Source organism: Strigops habroptila, chromosome 5, assembly GCF_004027225.2.
Source record: "Strigops habroptila isolate Jane chromosome 5, bStrHab1.2.pri, whole genome shotgun sequence".
Lineage (NCBI taxonomy): Eukaryota > Metazoa > Chordata > Aves > Psittaciformes > Psittacidae > Strigops > Strigops habroptila.
Genome location: NC_044281.2, coordinates 30,362,001 through 30,381,360, shown reverse-complemented (window position 1 = coordinate 30,381,360; position 19,360 = coordinate 30,362,001). Strand labels below are relative to the sequence as shown.

General features: G+C 37.4%; 1 protein-coding gene across 2 annotated transcripts in view; it reads right to left on the bottom strand.

Annotated features, from left to right (window-relative positions):
* NRG3 (neuregulin 3) overlaps nt 1-19,360 on the bottom strand; it is a 425,943-nt gene that overhangs the window by 110,391 nt on the left and 296,192 nt on the right. For both annotated transcript variants that reach the window (XM_030487638.1, XM_030487639.1), the window contains exon 3: nt 9,604-9,677. In XM_030487638.1, coding sequence (XP_030343498.1) covers nt 9,604-9,677 — 74 coding nt within the window. The remainder of the gene's footprint in view (nt 1-9,603; nt 9,678-19,360) is intronic.

The following is a 19,360-nucleotide window of genomic DNA, read 5'->3' as shown; positions in this document are numbered from 1 at the left end:
ATTGCCTTGATGTGGTAATCAAACTCTTAGTAATGCTAACCCCAATGTTTTCAGTAAGATTGCTATTATCCTAGGAGGATATGTGTATACACACATTACCCCCAAAGCATCTGGCCTTCACAACTATACAGAACACTTACTACATTAATATTGAACAATATACTTATTCCAGGTCTTCCTTAATAAGCAGAGATTGTTCAAATGAGCTGAATCAAAACTAGTAGAAGCTGCACATAAAGCGAAAAGTCTAACAGCAATAATTGCCTTTATAAGCATCCTTGTAGTGGGGTATAGACTTAATGCAAAGAGTGAAAATCAGTTAAGAGCACATGGGCTCTTACAAAATATTACTTTGGAGAAGATGATTGGCACGCTCAGCATAAAACCTCTGGGAGGAAACTTTATCTTTCTTATATGTGCCACTTAATGTTTTTACTCTCATGATAGCATGCTGGACTGATCTTGAGTTTTGTGCCTGTAAGAATCAGTGCAGAATTTGCCTTCCTGCTGTTTGTTACTTACAGTCATATAACTGTAATATTGAAAGGACAGATCGGAGTATCAGGCACCTCACAACTTCATGATTTATCTACACATGCATTGCTGCACTTTTCACTAGAATAATTTTAACACAGAGCCACTCGCAGGAGAAGGCAAAACACCCAGTTCAGACTTAGATTTAATACAGATAGATCTTACATTCAAAGGTGTAAGATTAGCTGCAATAAAAGAAATCCATCTCTCTCCTGCAACAGGCTATGACATCTTTATGAAACCTATACCATACCATCTCAACCAGTCCTGACATATTTAGTATCAAAAGTGTGACTAAATCACTGAGATAAAGTTAAATTGTATTGCTAAAGTTAAATGCTATTTAGACTGCCAAGTAGCTAATTTACAAAGACAGAACCTGATGAAATTAATGCTTTTCAGCTAAATAATTTTCATGTTTTGTGAAATTCTCCTACATGTCATCTTATGATGACCCATCTTTGCTTATACTTCTCTCCCTAAGCATAAAGAACTGTGGCTGCTGAACTGCTCAATTTTCCTCTTAGAAGGCCTGCAAATGTGATCTGACAATGTGATTGACTGCACTTTGTCCATCCAGGCAAAATCAGAGAAGTCCTTCTGAAAGACAGTGGGAGATTGACACCAACAGTAATATATCATCAGTATGAAGCATATGCAAGTCAGAAAAGTTACTCAAACCAACAGGCTAAATTAGATGCTTCCAGTGTCACAGAACATATACGTCAAGCTGTACCTATACTTACCGTTTTCCAGACATGGGATGGCCAACAGCAGATTTAGGAAATCATAACGTGTTTGTAAGAGAAGCAGATAGGAGAAGTCAATATTTCAGAGGCTCATCACTTCAGAAGATACTTGTTTAGTGTAAGCACTGCAACACCTCTCATTCAGGCACAGAGATGAACCCAGTGCTCACTGCAGAGTGGGCTCACCAGCAGGATAGTGCGATTCACAGCTCCGTCCCTTACATAAGACTGTAACCTCTATTCAAGCCATCTGCTGTAGCTGTTGTGTAACAAGTCATAGTCGAGTGATTCTGTCATCATATGGTAAATTTCCTTAAAATACACGTGCAAAAAATCACTACACGAAGACCTAGAAATTCTTTAACTAGATTCAAGTCCCAAATTTCACAGAGAAATGGCATTTTGGAAAGGCACCCTTCAAACTGCCCTGCTTGGGGTGGCTGTAATTTCCTCCTTGATTTATAACACCTCTGGCTTATAGGAAGATACACCGATGAAAACATTTTGTTGAATGGGACTTGCATTGCTAGATATCTCCATTTTCTGTCTTGCTTGTGATTTATACTAAGATTAAATAAAAAGAATTTTCAGTTTCATAATTATCCTCCCACGTATAGACAGTTTTTAAAGGAGGAGAAGAAAACAAGTGCTTTTGAGGTTTGTTTTTGGCTTTTTTTTTTTTCCTGCTGTCAAAGATATTGCATCTACCTGATTCCAGCTTCTCTCTATGAATTTCTATAGAGATGAAGTCTTCACAAGCTGAATTACAGAAGACCACCTGTGGCCTAAAAGTCACGGCTAAACCAGACATACTTCAATACTTTAAATGAAAAGTTTTGAAAATAAAACAATGTTGAAAAACCAGATGTCAATACATCCTTTTCTTCTAGAAGAGATGGAGAGAGAAGAATAAAGAACCAATGTTCTTTGAAAACTAATAAAAGGATTTTGGTTAAATCTGGGTGAATTCTTACTTAAATGTTATTTTAGCTAAAACTAAATATAGACGTCAATTTGGTAAAGGCTGACAATTCATTTAAAACTGAAATATGAAATGGAAATCAACTGTAAATCCCTCTTTAATCTTTCCAGAAAGAAAGCTGGGGGGGTGGGTGGAGGTGTTGTGCAAACTCATTGCTGTTTTTCTAAACAGACTAGGAATTCAATGAATGTAGGGGGGAAAAAAAGCTCTGTTATTGCACACAAAAGTAATGGAAGCAATTCGATCTAATGATGTTTATAAACAGCTCTCACACTACTGGATTTTTGTTTGTTGTTTCTACTTGAGAAGAGTGACACAATCTTAGAATTCTAGACTCAATTTAAAATATCCTCCCCTCTATATTAGAAACATGAAGAACACCAATACTCTTGTGATTTTAAAAGTCTATTCTGCAGTACTAAACAAAAAAGTAATAATATCTATACTGCACATTCTGTACAAGTCAGTGGTAGCTTAACTATAGAAATAATTTTTACTTCCAGTTGTTTCCTGTGCATTTAAATTTTAAGATTACATTACCAAAACTGAAAGTGATTGAGTGTGATTTTCTTTCCCTATTGCATTAGCAGCAAATTTATGATTTCAATTAATCTCTCTTGGGCTTTAATTTTTCAATATGTTCTGACAGCGAGCACATTCATGCTTCCATTTATCACTGGTAAAACATTTTACTAAAGCTTTGTTAATGTTGCACTTCTGGCTTTGAGCATTTCAGTCCGGTTCTGTAGGATAAAGCCTACTTTGCCAATTTAAGGAAGAAACAAATCCCAAACAAGTAAAGAAGATTCACACTATTCACAAAAAGTAAAATCATACAGCTTCAGCACAACCCAAATTTGAAAACATGCAATCTTTTATAGTCTGCATCCCTAGGTCTCTACCCGCACTTGATCAAAGAGGAGAGAAAACATGTCATTCCTTCCCCCAAGGATGTCTTTTCTTTCTCATTTTACCTTGCTGAGGATTCATATTCCCCAGCCTTTCTCTCATGTGATGCACCTTTTCTCATCTATAGATAAATTCATTAAAACTTCTGCAGTGACTGAGTAGCTTTTCTCCTTTTTTGCTATTTCTATTAAGGTAATTCCCTCCTTCCTTTCAACCTTTAACGCGTCAACACTAGTCTAGGTTGATTTGTGATGCATTTGAACTGGAAGAACTCGGTTTATATATCCTTACAAAGAAACCATAGTTGACAGACATGTCATACCCACTTGATGGATTATAACAGATCTTATACTAACTTGTCATTTTCAGAGACCTCACTTGACCATTGTGACCACATAACTCTTAAAATCTGATTTTACAAGGCAATAAAATACCACTTTTTGATTATTTCATTTTTGTAAAAGCTTACTGTCCTAAAGCAACATTAATAAGTTCTATTCTATGAACAGATAGTTGATGTGGCACTCTACAATTAGATCAGTAAAATGGTATAAAACAGCAATTGCTATAAGAGAAACTTGGTTTGCAGTGCTCCAACCATACGCTTTTTTTGCATACAAAACAGTCTTACACAGATGACATAACTACTTCAGACAGGCTCAAAAACCTTTTCTTTTTGAGACATAGTTAAGCCACAAAATTCAGATTTAGATCCAGATTTCAAAAGGTCTATCTGGGGTTAAACAAGTCCCATGTTAAATCTGTTTTAGCAGGACTCGCCTTCCACAAAACTCAGATATCCACCTCTGGCTAGTCAGTCCTCCTATTTTCCCTAAATTTTCTTCCTCTCATAACTTAGAAATATATTTGAAAACATATTCTATAAATATTTCACAACCTCTGATGTGTTTTTTCTTCTATTTAATAACAGTCCCTTTACAGACTACCTTCATGCTGTCCTGGGCAGTTAGCAGAAACTTCAAAGCCAGCTCTGCTTTAAGCAGAAGGCTGAACCTCCTGAGTTCTCTAGAGAAGTCCAAACTTCTCCTTCTCTTTCAGCCTAAATCAACCTATGATCTTATCAATACAAAATTGGATACACGAAAAAAAAAGGGGGAGGGGAGGGGGGGGCAAAAAGCCCAAGATTTTTTAGGGGGGCTTTTCTTTAGAGGAGGTGAGTGTAGGTCTTGAGGCTTCAAATACATTTCTGGAAAAATAGTCTTTAAACTATCTAGAGTTGTTTTACTTATTTACAGTCCCAATTTTCCAGGAGAGGATTTTTGATCCTTTGCTACATAAAGAGGTAATCAAAAAATGAGTAATTGCAGATTTCAGTCACAACTTTTGCAGGTTTCTCTTTGACAAGATTCAAAAAGAAATACAATATGTACCATGCTGTCACAGGTTAAAGTATTAAAGACAATAGGCTATAGGTAACTCTATAGGAACAAAACTTCTGACATTTGAAAAATCCAGTTTAACAGACCCAAAGTGTAACATGATGGAAACCAATAGAAAGAAATATCAATGTAGAAACAAAGCGTGCGTTTTAACAAAGAACGTAACTGACAAATTTGGGCTGCGCATAAATTTTGTGCGGAAGCTAAAAAGTCTTGATACCCTCTGAGCAGGGATGATAAACAAAACCTGTTTCTAGTGGCTAGTTCACACTGACTTTCAGTGGTTTACAAATGATGTATGATCAGCTTACAAAGGAATTACATGACAGGATTGACTGCAATAGCAGGAGCGTGGGTTAATGACCTATAAGCTTTCCATCCTCATTTTCTTCTTTTAGATAATGCATTTATTTTGAAAAATGATTTGATCTGAGGTCAAATGGGACAACTTGAATGTTAATATGACAAATACAAAATTAATACTGCACATTACAAAACTTAAATACACTTTCTGTATAGGAAAGTAGCTTTCAATGCTAAGTTAAGAACAAAATCGTTGAAGGCCAAGTTCAACAATTTGGTAAATAAGAGGTAATGTGACAAACCCATTCTCAATGCCTTGTTCACCACTTTGGAATATCCACACAGAATAGTCAAAATACTTTGCCTCAGAATAAAAACTAATCAAAAGAAATAGGCGCAGCCTACATACAACTTACCTCTCAAGACTCATTGGGCCATGCAGATCTACTCCAGAACACTATAAAGGATAGTACATGAGTACATTTGTACAATTTATGTCGTACATAAATTCCCAATCCTATAGATACACACAGGACTACACATGCCTTGTACATAAAGTTATACTGCAGTTGTATTTATGATGTTGAAAATGTAAGTGCTTTACCATTGCCATGAACTGTATAAAGAAGTTAGCTCAGATGGAGAAAGCTGAAGCAACATTTCAAATATACTCCTATCCTTTCATTCCATCATGAGACTGCCATTTCTATTCAATTTGTCCCATTAGTACTTCCTTCATAGGTAAAGAAGAAGATGACTAAGAGTTCAGGGACTTGTCCTGCCCAATATTAGCAGGCCTGACATACTCCTTCCTCTTAATAGTGACTGTAAGCACAGGCTGCATTGTCGGGCAGCCATTTCCCTTCTTGGTGACATTATTAATTTTGTTAGGTTTCTTGTGGCTCCTCCCATGATTTAAGGCAGGTTACTCCCATATTCCAAGATTAGCAAATTACTTCTCAAACTACCTGCGTTTGCATTGTTGGTTTTTTGGGTTGGTTTTTTTTTTTTTTCCCTTCTGATTTTTTATTTTCTTTAAATGCCTTTCACCTAAAGCCAGAAAACCTGGTGTGGAGAAATTAAGGGATGTGGAAGCTGTTAATACCTATGATGCTTGAAGGTCCAGTAGAAGGGCCTGTGCTTGCAGTGTTTTAACATTGCTCTATATGTGTCCTACGTCAGTTTTCTTATTAATTTGATCCTAACTAAAGGAAAGTAGAAGGTGGCAGGTCTGACTGCAAGAAGACACAGATGTCAACTCAGGAACTCTGAAACACCATTGGGTAGTTAGAATCATAGAATCAACTAGGTTGGAAAAGATCTTTAAGATCATCAGGGCCAACCGTTACCCAAAGACTGCCAAGACCACCACAAAACCATGTCACTGAGAGCCTCATCTACATGGTTTTTGAACACTCCCAGGGGTGGTGATTCTACCACTTCCCTGGGCAGCCTGTTCCAATGCCTGACCACCCTTTCAGTGAAGAAATTTTTCCTAGTTTTTCCTGGCCCTGCTGGCTATATGTTACAGGCCAGGATGCCACTGGCCTTCCCGGCCCTTGGACACAAGCTAGCTCATGTTCAGCGGCCATCAATCAGCACCCTCAGGTTCTTTTCTGCCAAGCAGCTTTCTAGCCACTCTTCCCCAAGCCTATAGCATTGCATGGGGTTGCTGTGGCCCAAATGCAGGACCCGGCACTTTGCCTTGTTGAACCTCATGCCATTGGCCACAGCCCATCGATACAGCCTGTCCAGATCCCTCTGTAGAGCCTTCCTACCCTCCAGCAAATCAACACTCCCACCCAGCTTGGTGTCATCTGTAAATTTACAGACGGTGCACTCGATCCCCTCGTCCAGATCACAGTGAACATGTTAAACAACACTGGCCCTAACACCGAGCCCTGAGTTGCAAGAAGTTTCCACAAACCAGAATCTTAAGTACCTTAACCATTCACCTTCATTAAACTACATGTACATTTTTTGGCATGCATTAATCTGTATTAAGTATTACATAATTTGCATTCATGTCTGCGATGTAAAGTCAAGACCTGCCTAACATACAGGTAAAATGACATAAAAACCTGGGTTTGGCCTGATACTGTTAAAAGTATTGCAGAGCCATATCACATTATTTGTCACTATGCAACCTCAGGTAACAGCTATGCTGAATAAGCTTGGTTTGTTTTAGAGGGATATTTTAAAAAAAAGCAATTCTTGCATGCGTGAATAACAATTTTAAGACAATATTTTTGCTGTTTTCCAAGTGACTGTGGTCCAGATTCACTTCCCATATAATGACAAGTGATTGTTCTGAAAATGTAACCTGCACTATCACAGGCAAGGTAAGATTAAAAACATACTGCTTCAGCATTTTGTGCATGCAAAACTTTAGATACCCTAAATGTTGTTATCAGATGCATCATTAGCAGTTCTGAACACATTTACTACTGAGAAGCCTAAGCAATCCCACAAAACTCAAATGAGCTGGACTTGTTAATAAAGCTTGACTGACACCAGCCAGTGTTGGCTACATGTAGTCCAGACACAAGAACAGCCACGTTAGTGCTCAACTTCTGGAAATTAAGCCTTGCCTGTAAAAAAAAGTGCTTCTTTCTGAAACCACCTCCAAATTCAACCTCTAGCTTCCTTCAGCAGTTCTCTTCCTCATCCAAACATACATTCAACCACAAAAGTTTTTTGCAGTACAACACCAGAGCCCTTGGAAATGATCATACAGTGCATAGCTACTGTGTCAAATACTTTTTACACTCCTCAGGTTGTGGTAATAGCAAATATTTCTGTGAGTAATGCTTATTATCAGCATGGTATTTATTTTTTCCTCTCCAAAAGGAAGATAAATACATTACTGATTTAACTCCTGAGCAAAATGTTGATGTTGTCACTGTCCAGTTGCAGCAGAAAGTTTCTAATATTTTCCTTTCAGGCTAGTCAGGCTTAGAACAAGTGCATATGCACATACAAACACAGAGATATATCACACTATGCCAACACACAGAAATGTACCTGAACAGAAGCTTTTCCTCTTTTTAATACAGCTGAGGATCAAATATAAGTTAAATTTCAAAACTGACTGAGAAAGTACCTAACTCATGTTAATCTTAAACCAATTGGAAGAGAGCCCTTCTTGGGCAATAGGTGCGTCCAGTGGATCTACATCAGCATCAAGCCAAGGTCCCCTGCTCTTACATGTCCAAAGTACTATAATTTAAAAAAATAAATAATAAAATTGCCTTTGTAGTCAGTAGAAAGTACACTTCAGCACAACCTTAGCTTACTGAGTAGGATCAGATGGCTGAACAATTTTACGGAAACAATGCCGTCGGAAGCCACAGCAAGTAAGCATTTCCCAAGTAAAGAGAAACAAGTCTGTGCAACCAACACATTTCTGCAAAGAAATAAGCAATGCTGTCTGCAGTGTATAAGCACTGTAAGACTTTTGGTCTTTTTAGATGCAGCTTTATCTGGGAGTCTTTTCTGGGCTTTGTATTGTATCTGTGTGAATTTCACCTCTGCTCTTGAGAGAGTAAAGCTAAAATCCCTTGTTAAAACCAAGTCAAACAGGTAACACCCTGTCCAGTTAATTGATTGTCCTTTCTCTCACTTTTAGGACACAAAGTACCATTTTCCTTGACATATACCCCACTTCTATGTTGACACATGCATGCACAACTTGGCAGAGGTAAAATCTGCCTATTCATTGTAGGCTCTGCACTTTACCTTTTAAGGTCAAGCAAAAGGAAAAGCTAAACCAAATAAAAAGCAAACTATAATAGGAGCTATACAACACAGAGTTACAAAACAACAGGTGTCTTTGGCAACAGACTTTCACATGGAAAAGCACAAGAAAATAAAGAGGAAAAAAAAAGTCTAGAAAAACAAGCATTATTCTTCAAAAAACACAAACAAATCAAATTTTAAAGAGCACCCAAAACCAGAAGACTTAATACATTACAGTTTCCAGGTATAAGAACAAAAACAAGAGATTGGATATGACCCTTTGCTGTATGTCATTTAGTTTAAAATTTCAGATAAACAACATTAATTAGTAAATGGATTCACTTCCAAGACATTCATCTTGGGTAATATTTTTGACATAGTTTTATTAGTCAACAGAATTTAAAAAGGGCAACAGTGGAGTAGAAGAACATAGATGCAGATGGTATTCTGGCATACACTGAGCAGTGTAATAGAAAGTTACTTTGTCTCCACATTACTATCTGAAAGTCTAGCTCTACTCTGCAAATACAGAGCAACTTTACTTGTAAAAGTGAGAAAAAAGCCAAACCAAAAAACTGACATCACATATTTCCAATGAGATTAGAATCAATGCAGTGCCAGACACTAGGAATTTATTTTCTTTCGAAGGAACTGCTTTGCAGCCTATACATGGTTTCCTTTTAGATTACGTAATTTTATTTGTTCTTGAGTCAAAAGTAGAGAAATGTGAATATTATGGCTTTAAGCAGGGATTGTAGTATTTCAAATCAAAAGTAATCAAGTCCGCTAATGGCTGCCCTGCTGCTGCAGCAGCACATGTTTTGTAAGAGACTGAAGGATGTGTTTTTGTGCTATCAACAAAAGCAACACTGTTCTCTACACAGAACTGGTCCACAGTATATTTTCTGACAATAGGCAAAGGGTCATCTCACATGACAAGAGTAGCCTCCAGTATGGATTAGAAATGTAAGAAAAACATTTGACGTACTTGGATCTGACAAGATTGAGTCGGTTTTCGGCAAAAATTGGTCACAGCGGACTCCTTGGTAGCCCTCTTTGCACCTGAGAAAAAGGGGATAAATGACAAACATACGCATGCGATAGTAAAAGGTTAATTTCAAGGTAACAAAATGAACTGAAATTCTCCCTGCCAATGCTGCAAGGGACTCGCATATCTACAGTTATTTCAACAATTGTGGAAGCAAGATTATTACTGAAACACAATGGAAGCATGTAAAATCGTTTGTATTTAAAAAAATAACCCTCAAACCTTTGTGATTATTTCAGAAATTTTGAAAAGAAACATCATTGAAGCATAACTTTTCTTTTAAATATCAATTCTGTGAAGCAAAGAAAAATCCTTTATAAAATAGACATATTTGTAATAAAATGAACTCATTAGGTAACATAAAGCTTCCGTACTGTACAAACTACCAGATTAACTTGTTTATCTTTTGGTGTTTGAATAAGCAGGGAACACTTACCTAGCCATTAATTAATAAGACTAGTTTTCTACTGTGAACAAAAGATAACATGTTGAGGCATGATAGACAACATCAGGCATTGTTCGTAAGTGGACAGTCTTAGGTATCTGCGGGATTATATTTTAAAGCACATAAAGCAGAATACCCTCCCTGCCTTAAAAGAACTGGCTTTGACTGTTATTTATCTTAAAACTTTACTTTGAAGAAATTCCATTTACTGTATTTGGACTGTTCTCAGAAGTTGCTCTCACTTCAAATAAGTGTATCAGAATCAGACCTTTAATTACTTATTTGCCAAGCAGTTTTTAAGAGAAAAGTGATGGACACTTCAATTATAAATGATAGTAACAGAAACTCCTTATCGCCCAAAGCTCTTGCACATCATATCAGCATTATCACCTTTCATTAGGATTGACAACTGCAGCTTGAATGATGTGATAATGTCAGAAGCAGAAATTATCTGCTCATTCACAATATTTCTACTCAGGCTTCCTTTAAAAGTTGCCTTTTAAAATGCTTTTGGTTTAATAAATTAATGCTTCAGTGAGAAATGCATCTTACCAGCATTAGTCCATGGATTATTAAGCACATTTGTGAGCAAATAGGTAAATTATAAGAACTCCCATCAGACCCAAAAATGTAGTAAAAATCTACAGTACATACTTAAAAACCCCAAACCCTCCTTTTTGGCCTTTCTCCCTAATGGATACTTAGTGCTACTTCAGAGATCAGCTTCTTACTGGTACTCCCCATTTATAAATTGACTGACTAGGAAAAATTGAATTCAGATCCTATGGCAGTAGTCATAAGTTATCACTTCAGGAGAAAAAAAAAAAAAGTGGTCTTGCTTTTTATGTTAAAGCAGAATATTCGAATATTCAGTTAAAATTGTCCACTAGTCAGAAAAAAATAAGGTCTGCATATACTCAGACACTGCTGCATGCACCTTTTGCCTCCAATTATTAAATATCATAAGTTGTCTCACATCAAACAGAAACTCTTCTTCAGAGTCTTGAGAGTTGGGAGATTTCATTTCAAAGACTAAGAACAACCTACAAGAGTGGGGATAGTCTTCTCTTTGCATTAGCATTTTCTATTAACTTTTTGACATACATTTGTAGCTGCCTCAATTACTATTACCCTATTACAGTCTTAAAACTCTCTGTCCTAAACCGTTGGTCTGCATGACACAAAAGTGTTCATCACATAGCCTGATGATCACAACTTAAAACTTTGATGGTATATGTGAGGATAAAAAGTCACAAAGTGGTATCTCTTGGAAGACCTGTACCAAATACTCACCAACATGTGTGAATACCCCACCAGCCAGGAGCAGGCAGAGCAATGCCACAAGTACCTTCTCATCAGTGAGAGCAAGCCCATTCCTTCCTCTGATGGCCAATGGGGCACACCTGAGCCAGAGGCTCTGCTGCCTTCCTTATCACTCCATTCTTAACAGAACAGAAACCAAACTATCTCATTTCACAGCTAAGAAACAGAGTTTGCACCATTTATTCCAGCTGTCAGGTGGTCCAGGTAGTTAATTTTGGTCCAGTTAATTAATTGCTTATGCCAGAATTAGAGAAAAGAAATTTTGCCACTATTAGCTACTAGGTAGATTTGGAGGTCTCTATTCCAATTCTACCATCTCAGGGCCAAAACAACCATTAGTCTTTAGTTTACTAAAATACTTTTTGTATCTTGCAAAAATGGCAAAAGATGCTGTGGCTATTTTCACTTTCCATTTAATGTCGTCTGCAAAGGTTGCGTTTCATCAATTGCAAATATGGCAGATGCTAATAAAGTTAGTGGCCTCAAAAATAATCTGATGGGAGACTCCTTTAACTGGTAAAGTATCACCCCAGCACGAGACTCTGAGTTAGATGTGTTTCTGTGTCTTTCTCTTCTAGACTTTGTAAGAGCAACGGATTGGAACAGAATACATCACAGAGTCACTCAGATTTACAACTTCTCCCTTGTAAAACTCAGCATCCCTACTACCTGACTGAATTGCATGCTGCTACAACTACACAGTGCAGTCTACAGATAATGACAGGGATGGGTTTCTTCTCTTAAAATGTATTGCCTATCACATCAAACTAGTATTTTTATCTTGACTTTATCATGCATATAATGCTGCTATTCTCCATCACTATGAAGCTGGAGCATAGAGTAATCAGCTGACTGACTGACCTGGATGAGTCTAAAGTAATATTTTCACTTCCCTGTACACTTCAATGAACATGCCAGAAGAGGAATTTATTTTTGTTACTTTCAAAACTTAGTACAGAGGTGGCTGATATATCAAAGAGTAGATATAATCTTTAAATGTAGTAACATAATTTTACACTAAGTAACAACCACTATGGCCATAGATAGCTTGGGTTTTTTTTAAATTATATTAACTTCTTCAGCAAAGATAAAAACTAATCCTCCTAGTTTCAATTAATGAAACCTTTGAAAGCCATAAGACATCAAATAATACCAATAACTGCTCTGCCTATATCGCACCAAAGTTCAAACTTTTAAGTCTTGTGAAACTGAGTCTTGTAGAACATACATTTGACAGTTATAACGTTGCAATATGATAAAAGCTGATCATGTTGTTGCCTCTTATACTCTTTTCTACTTTAGCAAAGTAATGTATATATACATTTATATATATACATCTGCCATCTGTCCTAAATGGGCAGATATGATGGTTGTGCTTACAATACCTGGCATGCACACACGCTGATAATTGGCAACACAGCTCTAAGATAAAACGAACAACCAACAAACCCACCATAAAAAATCCGTACAAAACCAGCACTGTTATGTCACATACAGAAGTTCAGGGAAGTCCAACTGAGGTTGTTCGATACTGCCATATGCAGTGTGAATGACCACATTCCTATTTATGGATGTATTAAAAAAAGCTGTGAGTAATCAGTGAAATCTTGAGAAATGCTTTCATGCAGCCTGTTTCAGAAATGATCATTTGATTATATGACAAACAAATGTGCATTAGATATGCCTTTAAAAAAGAATAGGAAAATGAAAGTAGGATAAGATATTGCTTATAGTGAGGCAAAAGCTCTTATCTGCATGTGGGACCCCCACAACAAAGGATGGAACGAATAGTCTAAGCTCCTTTCCAGCACCAGAAATCATTCATTTCTGTGCTGAAGTGCTGCACTGTATGAGCAGGCTTGGGCACATGCTTAACTGCAGACCGTGGTGAAGGGCTCTATAAATAGTGTTAATTACAGCATCCTTGCAAACTAAATATGAAAAAAGGATTTTCATTTCTGCATTCAGATTTTCACCAAAATAGCTGTTTGTCTAGCCTCTAGACCAAAAATGTCAACAAGATTGTATGAAAGGAATGATTGAAATCCTTCTGATTAAACTATATGAAAGGAGAATTACAGGTAAAGCTAACCTGCAGCTGCTACAATGCTTGCACAAACAGTACATCCCTAAACGATACCTCCCAAATTCAACTAAGATTATTTTATCATATGTTGTTCAGATGTTTCATTGGTAATGTACTTTCTCTACATTATATTTTTTCAAGGTCAAAACGAAACTGTATTGTGCACTGCATTTCACAGAGTCACCCACAAGATCCCTTGTGTGAAAACATACTCACAGAAACACATTTCTCATTCCTGGTGAAAAGTTTTTTCTTTCTACTCCAGCATATTTGCACTTTAGTATTAAAAGAAAGCAGAGTATGAGCGTTTATTCAATCCTCTAGTTTCCATTTTTAATATAAAAGACTATTAATACATGTATATTCTGGACAAAGGTATCAGTGGCATTTTCTGTGGCTATTTCTCGGAAATGTTTCTTGTGTATTCAAACCTTACGGAATCAGGAGAGATTTCAAATAGGTAACTCCATCATCTGATCATCTATCGTGTACGCGCATCATCTATGCATGTAGGAATAACACAGAACTTACAGCACTTCAAATCCCTAGATTTGACGTAGGAGACACCAGTAAAAAGCAAAGTGAAGGGGGGCAGGGAGGTGGCAAACTGCATATTAAAGCAAAGCTGAGGAATAAAATATATCTAAAGCCATCAGGAGAAAGGGAAGATATTAAAAAGAACCCACTTAGAAGAGTTAGGGAATCACAGAATGGTTTGGGTTGGAAGCAATATTAAAGAACGGACACCTTCCACTAGACCAGATTACTCAAAGCCCTGTCCAACCTGGCCTTGAACACTCCTGGGGATGGGGCAGCCACACCATCCCCACAGTAAGATCTTCTTCCTAATATCTAATCTAAATCTACCCTCTTTCAGCTTAAAGCCATTACTGCTTGTCCTGTCACTACATACCTTTGTAGAAGTCTCTCTCCAGCATTTCAATAGGCCCCCTTTAGGTGTTGGAAGACTGTTCTAAGGTCTCCCCAGAGCCTTCTCTTCTCCAGCTCCCTCAGCCTGCTTTCATAAGAGAGGTGCTCCAGCCTTCTGACAATCTTTGTGGTCCTCCTCTAGACTCGCTCCAACAGCTCCACATCCTTCTTATGTTGCAGGCCCCAGAGACAAACGCAGTACTCTGGCTAGGGTCTCACAAGAGTGAAGCAGAAGGGGAGAATCACGTCCCTCAGCCTGCTGGCCACGCACCTTTTTACGCAGCCCAGCATATGGTTGGCTTTCTGGGCTGCAAGCACACATTGCTGGGTCATGTTGAGCTTCTTGTCAATCAACACCCCCAAAGTCCTTCTCCTAAGGGCTGCCCTCAATCTAGTCTCTGCCCAGCCTGTATCTGTGGTGGGATTGCCCTGATCCAGTTGCAGGACCTTGCACTGGGCCTTGTTGAACTTCATGAGTTTCAGAAAGACCCACCTCTCAAGGTTGTCAAGGTCCCTCTGGATGGCATCTGTTCCCTCCAGCGTGTCAACCACACCACACAGCTTGGTGTCATTTGCAAACTTGCTGAGGGAAGGACGTATCAAGCTTATGGCCAAGAAGCCATTACGATCACAGTTTACATTTCTCCCAAATACTTCCATATAGGGCTCCCTATCCATATAAGACTGAAGTATTTTAGTTCTCAAGGGACGGTATTGTATAGAAGGCAGGAGAGAGAGTGGCACCAGCAAACTGCCGGGGTTATGAAAGATGATAACGCCAGGAGTCCTGATCTCTTTCCTCCTTTCCTATGATATTGCCCATCCATTTGAAATGAGAATAATTCTTCATCTTCCTTAAGTTTGGTGATCACATTGCATTTGACCATGTGGAGAAGTATGTGTAAAATAGTTTCTCTGCAGAAGTCCAGACTTTGGCAACTGTAAGATACATGAGCTCCTCTGAAATGGAAATTTTGAAAACAGTATTTGGACAGACTAAGCCAGAAGACAAAGCTGCAATACTATACATCAGCAAAAAAAGTGTATCCTATGCCAAAAGTGACTTGTAACACTTAACAGAAATGTCTTAATAGTGCAGTGCCCAAAAGATGAACTTACATAAACCTGTAATACTCCTCAGAAAAAGGAGTAATCCAATTTTAAAGATGGAATAAATAGTACCTATGAAAAATGAAAGTTAATTTTTGCAGTGTATCCAGACCAATGCATGTTTCCTACCACTTGTAAAAGCTACAAAATGACAATCTCAAAAATGTTATTAGCATGATCCATCTCATAATTTCACTGAATCACTTACAAATTATTTTCTCATGACACCATTACAACCGTTGTAATGACAATCAGATGCCAGTAAGAGTACATACTTCATCTCTTATTTATTCTCTAAGAGAGGAATCAGACATCACGATAAAGAAATATTCTAATGGTCTATAAATTTTAATCAAATATTTATTTTCACACAGAAAATGCAATATACTTTGTTGTGGGTTAGAGAGCCAGTTACGCAATAAATATACAGTAGCAAGCCATTACCCTGTATAGGCCATTGGGCTGTCCCACAATTTAGCCTGAAATACACTATAAACAATGAAAAATAATTCCTCAACTCTGAAAGTAAGCTTAATATCGACTTATGCACCTGTAACTAGAATGACCTTAACTGGAATAAATGGAAATTTATATTTATTATTGTCATTGTTATTAGGTGAAGATTTTCTTCACAAGTGAATAAAAAAGTAATCATAACAGTGAGGGTCAGACAGGATGCCTTGTCATTTAACACGTACATCATGCAACTATAAGCGGAAAACAGGCTTCCTAGATTTGACAGATTAGACTACTGAATCATGATTGAGAACATTTCTCAGTAGATACCATGCACAAAGCCAGACAGAAAATGAACCCTTCATAAAAATCAATAGTTTTCTGGTCAGGTGCTCACCTGAGAAGTAAGAGTTTCACATTCAGTTTTTGGTGTGAAAATGAAGTATTAAACACTTGAACCCAGTTTTTCTGTATTGCAGAAATGTCCAAATCACTTATTACCTATTCTAGGTAGGACTGCTCTGGTATTGTTCTCTTGGGGGGGGGGGGGAAGGAAAAACAGTAAAAGAGGTAGAGTCCATTTAGTTTCAAAATAGACTGGGGGTGGTGGGAGAAGACAACAGAAAAGAACTTTCCGACACAGCTCTAATCATGCATAAGAGAGTGAAACAGTCATGTGTCAAGCCTTGGACAGAGTTACTACTGTTATCAGGTAATTGTTTACACCCAATAGAGTTTGTAGTGAAACACAAATCAGGTGTAATATTTTAACATCAAAATAGCTAATGGCTATCGGAGACTTTTCCAGAAATTGCAGGACTCAGAGAGACAAGGTATCTATTGAGTAGCACTGGCAGAGACGACATTTTTCTCTGCAAATCTGCTTCTCTAGTTTCACAATGGAAAGACTTCTTCAAGTTGACATGACTTTTCCAATATTGTTTCATAAAAGGATCATGCAAACAACTTATGAGCAAACAAAGGAAAAGGCTTTCCTTACTTGTGAGTTTGACTATGTGTGTCGGACCATAGGTGCATGTGGTCTGCTGGCAGTAAGTGCATGGGGCAGGGCGCACAGATAAGAGGAGTGGAAGGAAGGGTGACAGCTCCTAATACAAAATGAGTTACAAAAGCCTACCATACCAACAGGGAAAACTGCCCTTGGTAAATGCCTCCCTTGATCTATTAAACACTCCAACATATATAATTGAATAAAGTTCAATCTCTTCCTGAAATGAAACACTGGACTTTAAAGCCAGATGAAAGAAATGCAGGTTTCCATGAGTGATATAATCCATCTACCTGATTGCACTCCAACCTATCATAGAGAATCAGTTTTTAAAATACACTTGTCAGTGGCAGGCTCTATCCTTCTTCCTTGTCCAAAGATGACAAACTGTAGCTATTTTGTAATCAGACTTTCAAAATACACCAGTGGGATCTTCCAGTAGATTCACTATCTAACACAGCCTTCAGGTCTGTAATGTAATTGTCTAAGTCATATATGACCACAAAAATCCAGCAGCAATTTCACTAGCCAAACCATCTAGCTACCTAGTATTTACAAACACTCTCAGTAAGCAAAGCAGAAAAACCAAACACGGATTTTTGACAGCCTTTAGCAACCTCAATTACAAATAGCCAGAGACTTTTAGCACCAAGAATCAAACAATGATGCAAAAAAGCGTAAACAGAAGCAGTAATTAAAAGGTGTGTTTAAATAAGTGGGTCTTTACTTTAAAACGTTGTATATGTATGACTGCAACAATACGTGCACCTCTGTGACCAGCAAAGTCTTGGGCACTCCTTACATAAAGTTCTAGCTCCTGTGGTCTATGTTAGGTGCAAAATATAACTTACTAAAATGAAATTCAAGTCAATATAAACAGATAAAATCAACTAAATGAAATTAAAATGAATGCATGGCATTAGAAAGAACAAAACTGGGGACCCAATAAGGGCTTGGGTAAAGACACAGTATTTCTTGAACACAAATGTGAACCCCTTCAGACAGGAAGGCCAGAACACTTACCCAGGGCTCTCACCACCCTCCTCTTTTTTTTATTTTTTTCCCCCCTGCATAATAAAGGTTTCACATCAGGGTTTGAACATACTTTATTTTTTGAAGACCTTGCAATCTGTGACTGAATTAAGATGTATCTGCCTTTTCTTTTTCTTAAAGAAATAAGGTTGACTATTGTGTAAAACAAAAAAAAGCACAATTCTTACAGAATGGACAACATCAACTTTAAGAAAAAAATCACTTTTCTGTCAATTTTCTTTTAAAATGTTGCAGCAGTTCAAAATAAGTAGAGCAAGTAACCACATAGAAAATGATATTGAAAAGGCAGCCAGAGAAGGGTAAGGAAAGTTTTTTTCTGTATCACTTCCCCTAGAACCAGACTAGCTGAAACACTCTAACAATAGAGAAATTAAATCAGACTTTTAAAAAATCGTACTTATCATTGGTATAATTCACTATATTTTATTCAGGATGTAAATTGTCAGTACACCTTTCTGAAACAGGGAAGTACTATTATGCTTTTGGTGCAAACGCATCAAGATTAAAGGTCACAGCTACAAAGTCCTGAATCGTTGCACACATTTAGATAATACAACTTTCAACTAATTTGTTGACTCCTGTGTTTCCAGATCCTTTAGCCTCGGAGAAACTAAATGGGAATACTTTAATATATCTGAATTCTCTAAATCTTCTGTAAGAAACATTGAGCTAAATGAGGCTTTTAGCATTTAAAAAGGATTTATGTGGATTTGACTTAGATTCCTCATCCAAAGTTATACAGGAACTACAGAATTATCATTCCTCTCCTGATCTGGTTTTCCTTCTTTGTCCTTCATAAAAGGTAGGTCAGAAAAAAACCAAACAAAACAAAACAAGAGGTGTTAGTAAAGCTATTCAAGCCATCCAGACCTATGGCAGCACCTGAACTAATAATCATTTCCCTCCCCTCAAGAACAGACCAGTTCGGATTTTGTTAGGGGGTTTTTTTGTGGTTTTTTTTTTTTTTTTTCATGCGAAGGTGTTCCCTTAAAGATTTCACATACTTAATAAACACACATAGCCCATGCAGAATCGTTACGTAGTGATTCTAGGCTGCAGTATTCACTTAAAACTCAGGTTAAGTTTTACATCTGAAGATATAAATCTATTGTATTACCCATAGTTACTTGGTATCAAATTTACTTGTGGCATATCCACATGCAGGTCAACATTTCACAGTAATACACAGGCTTTAGACTTTTTATGACATAACTATCTTCACCCACTGAGGGTAATTAAATCCTTAATAAATTATTTTTCCCTTGTGTCTTTAATACACATATAT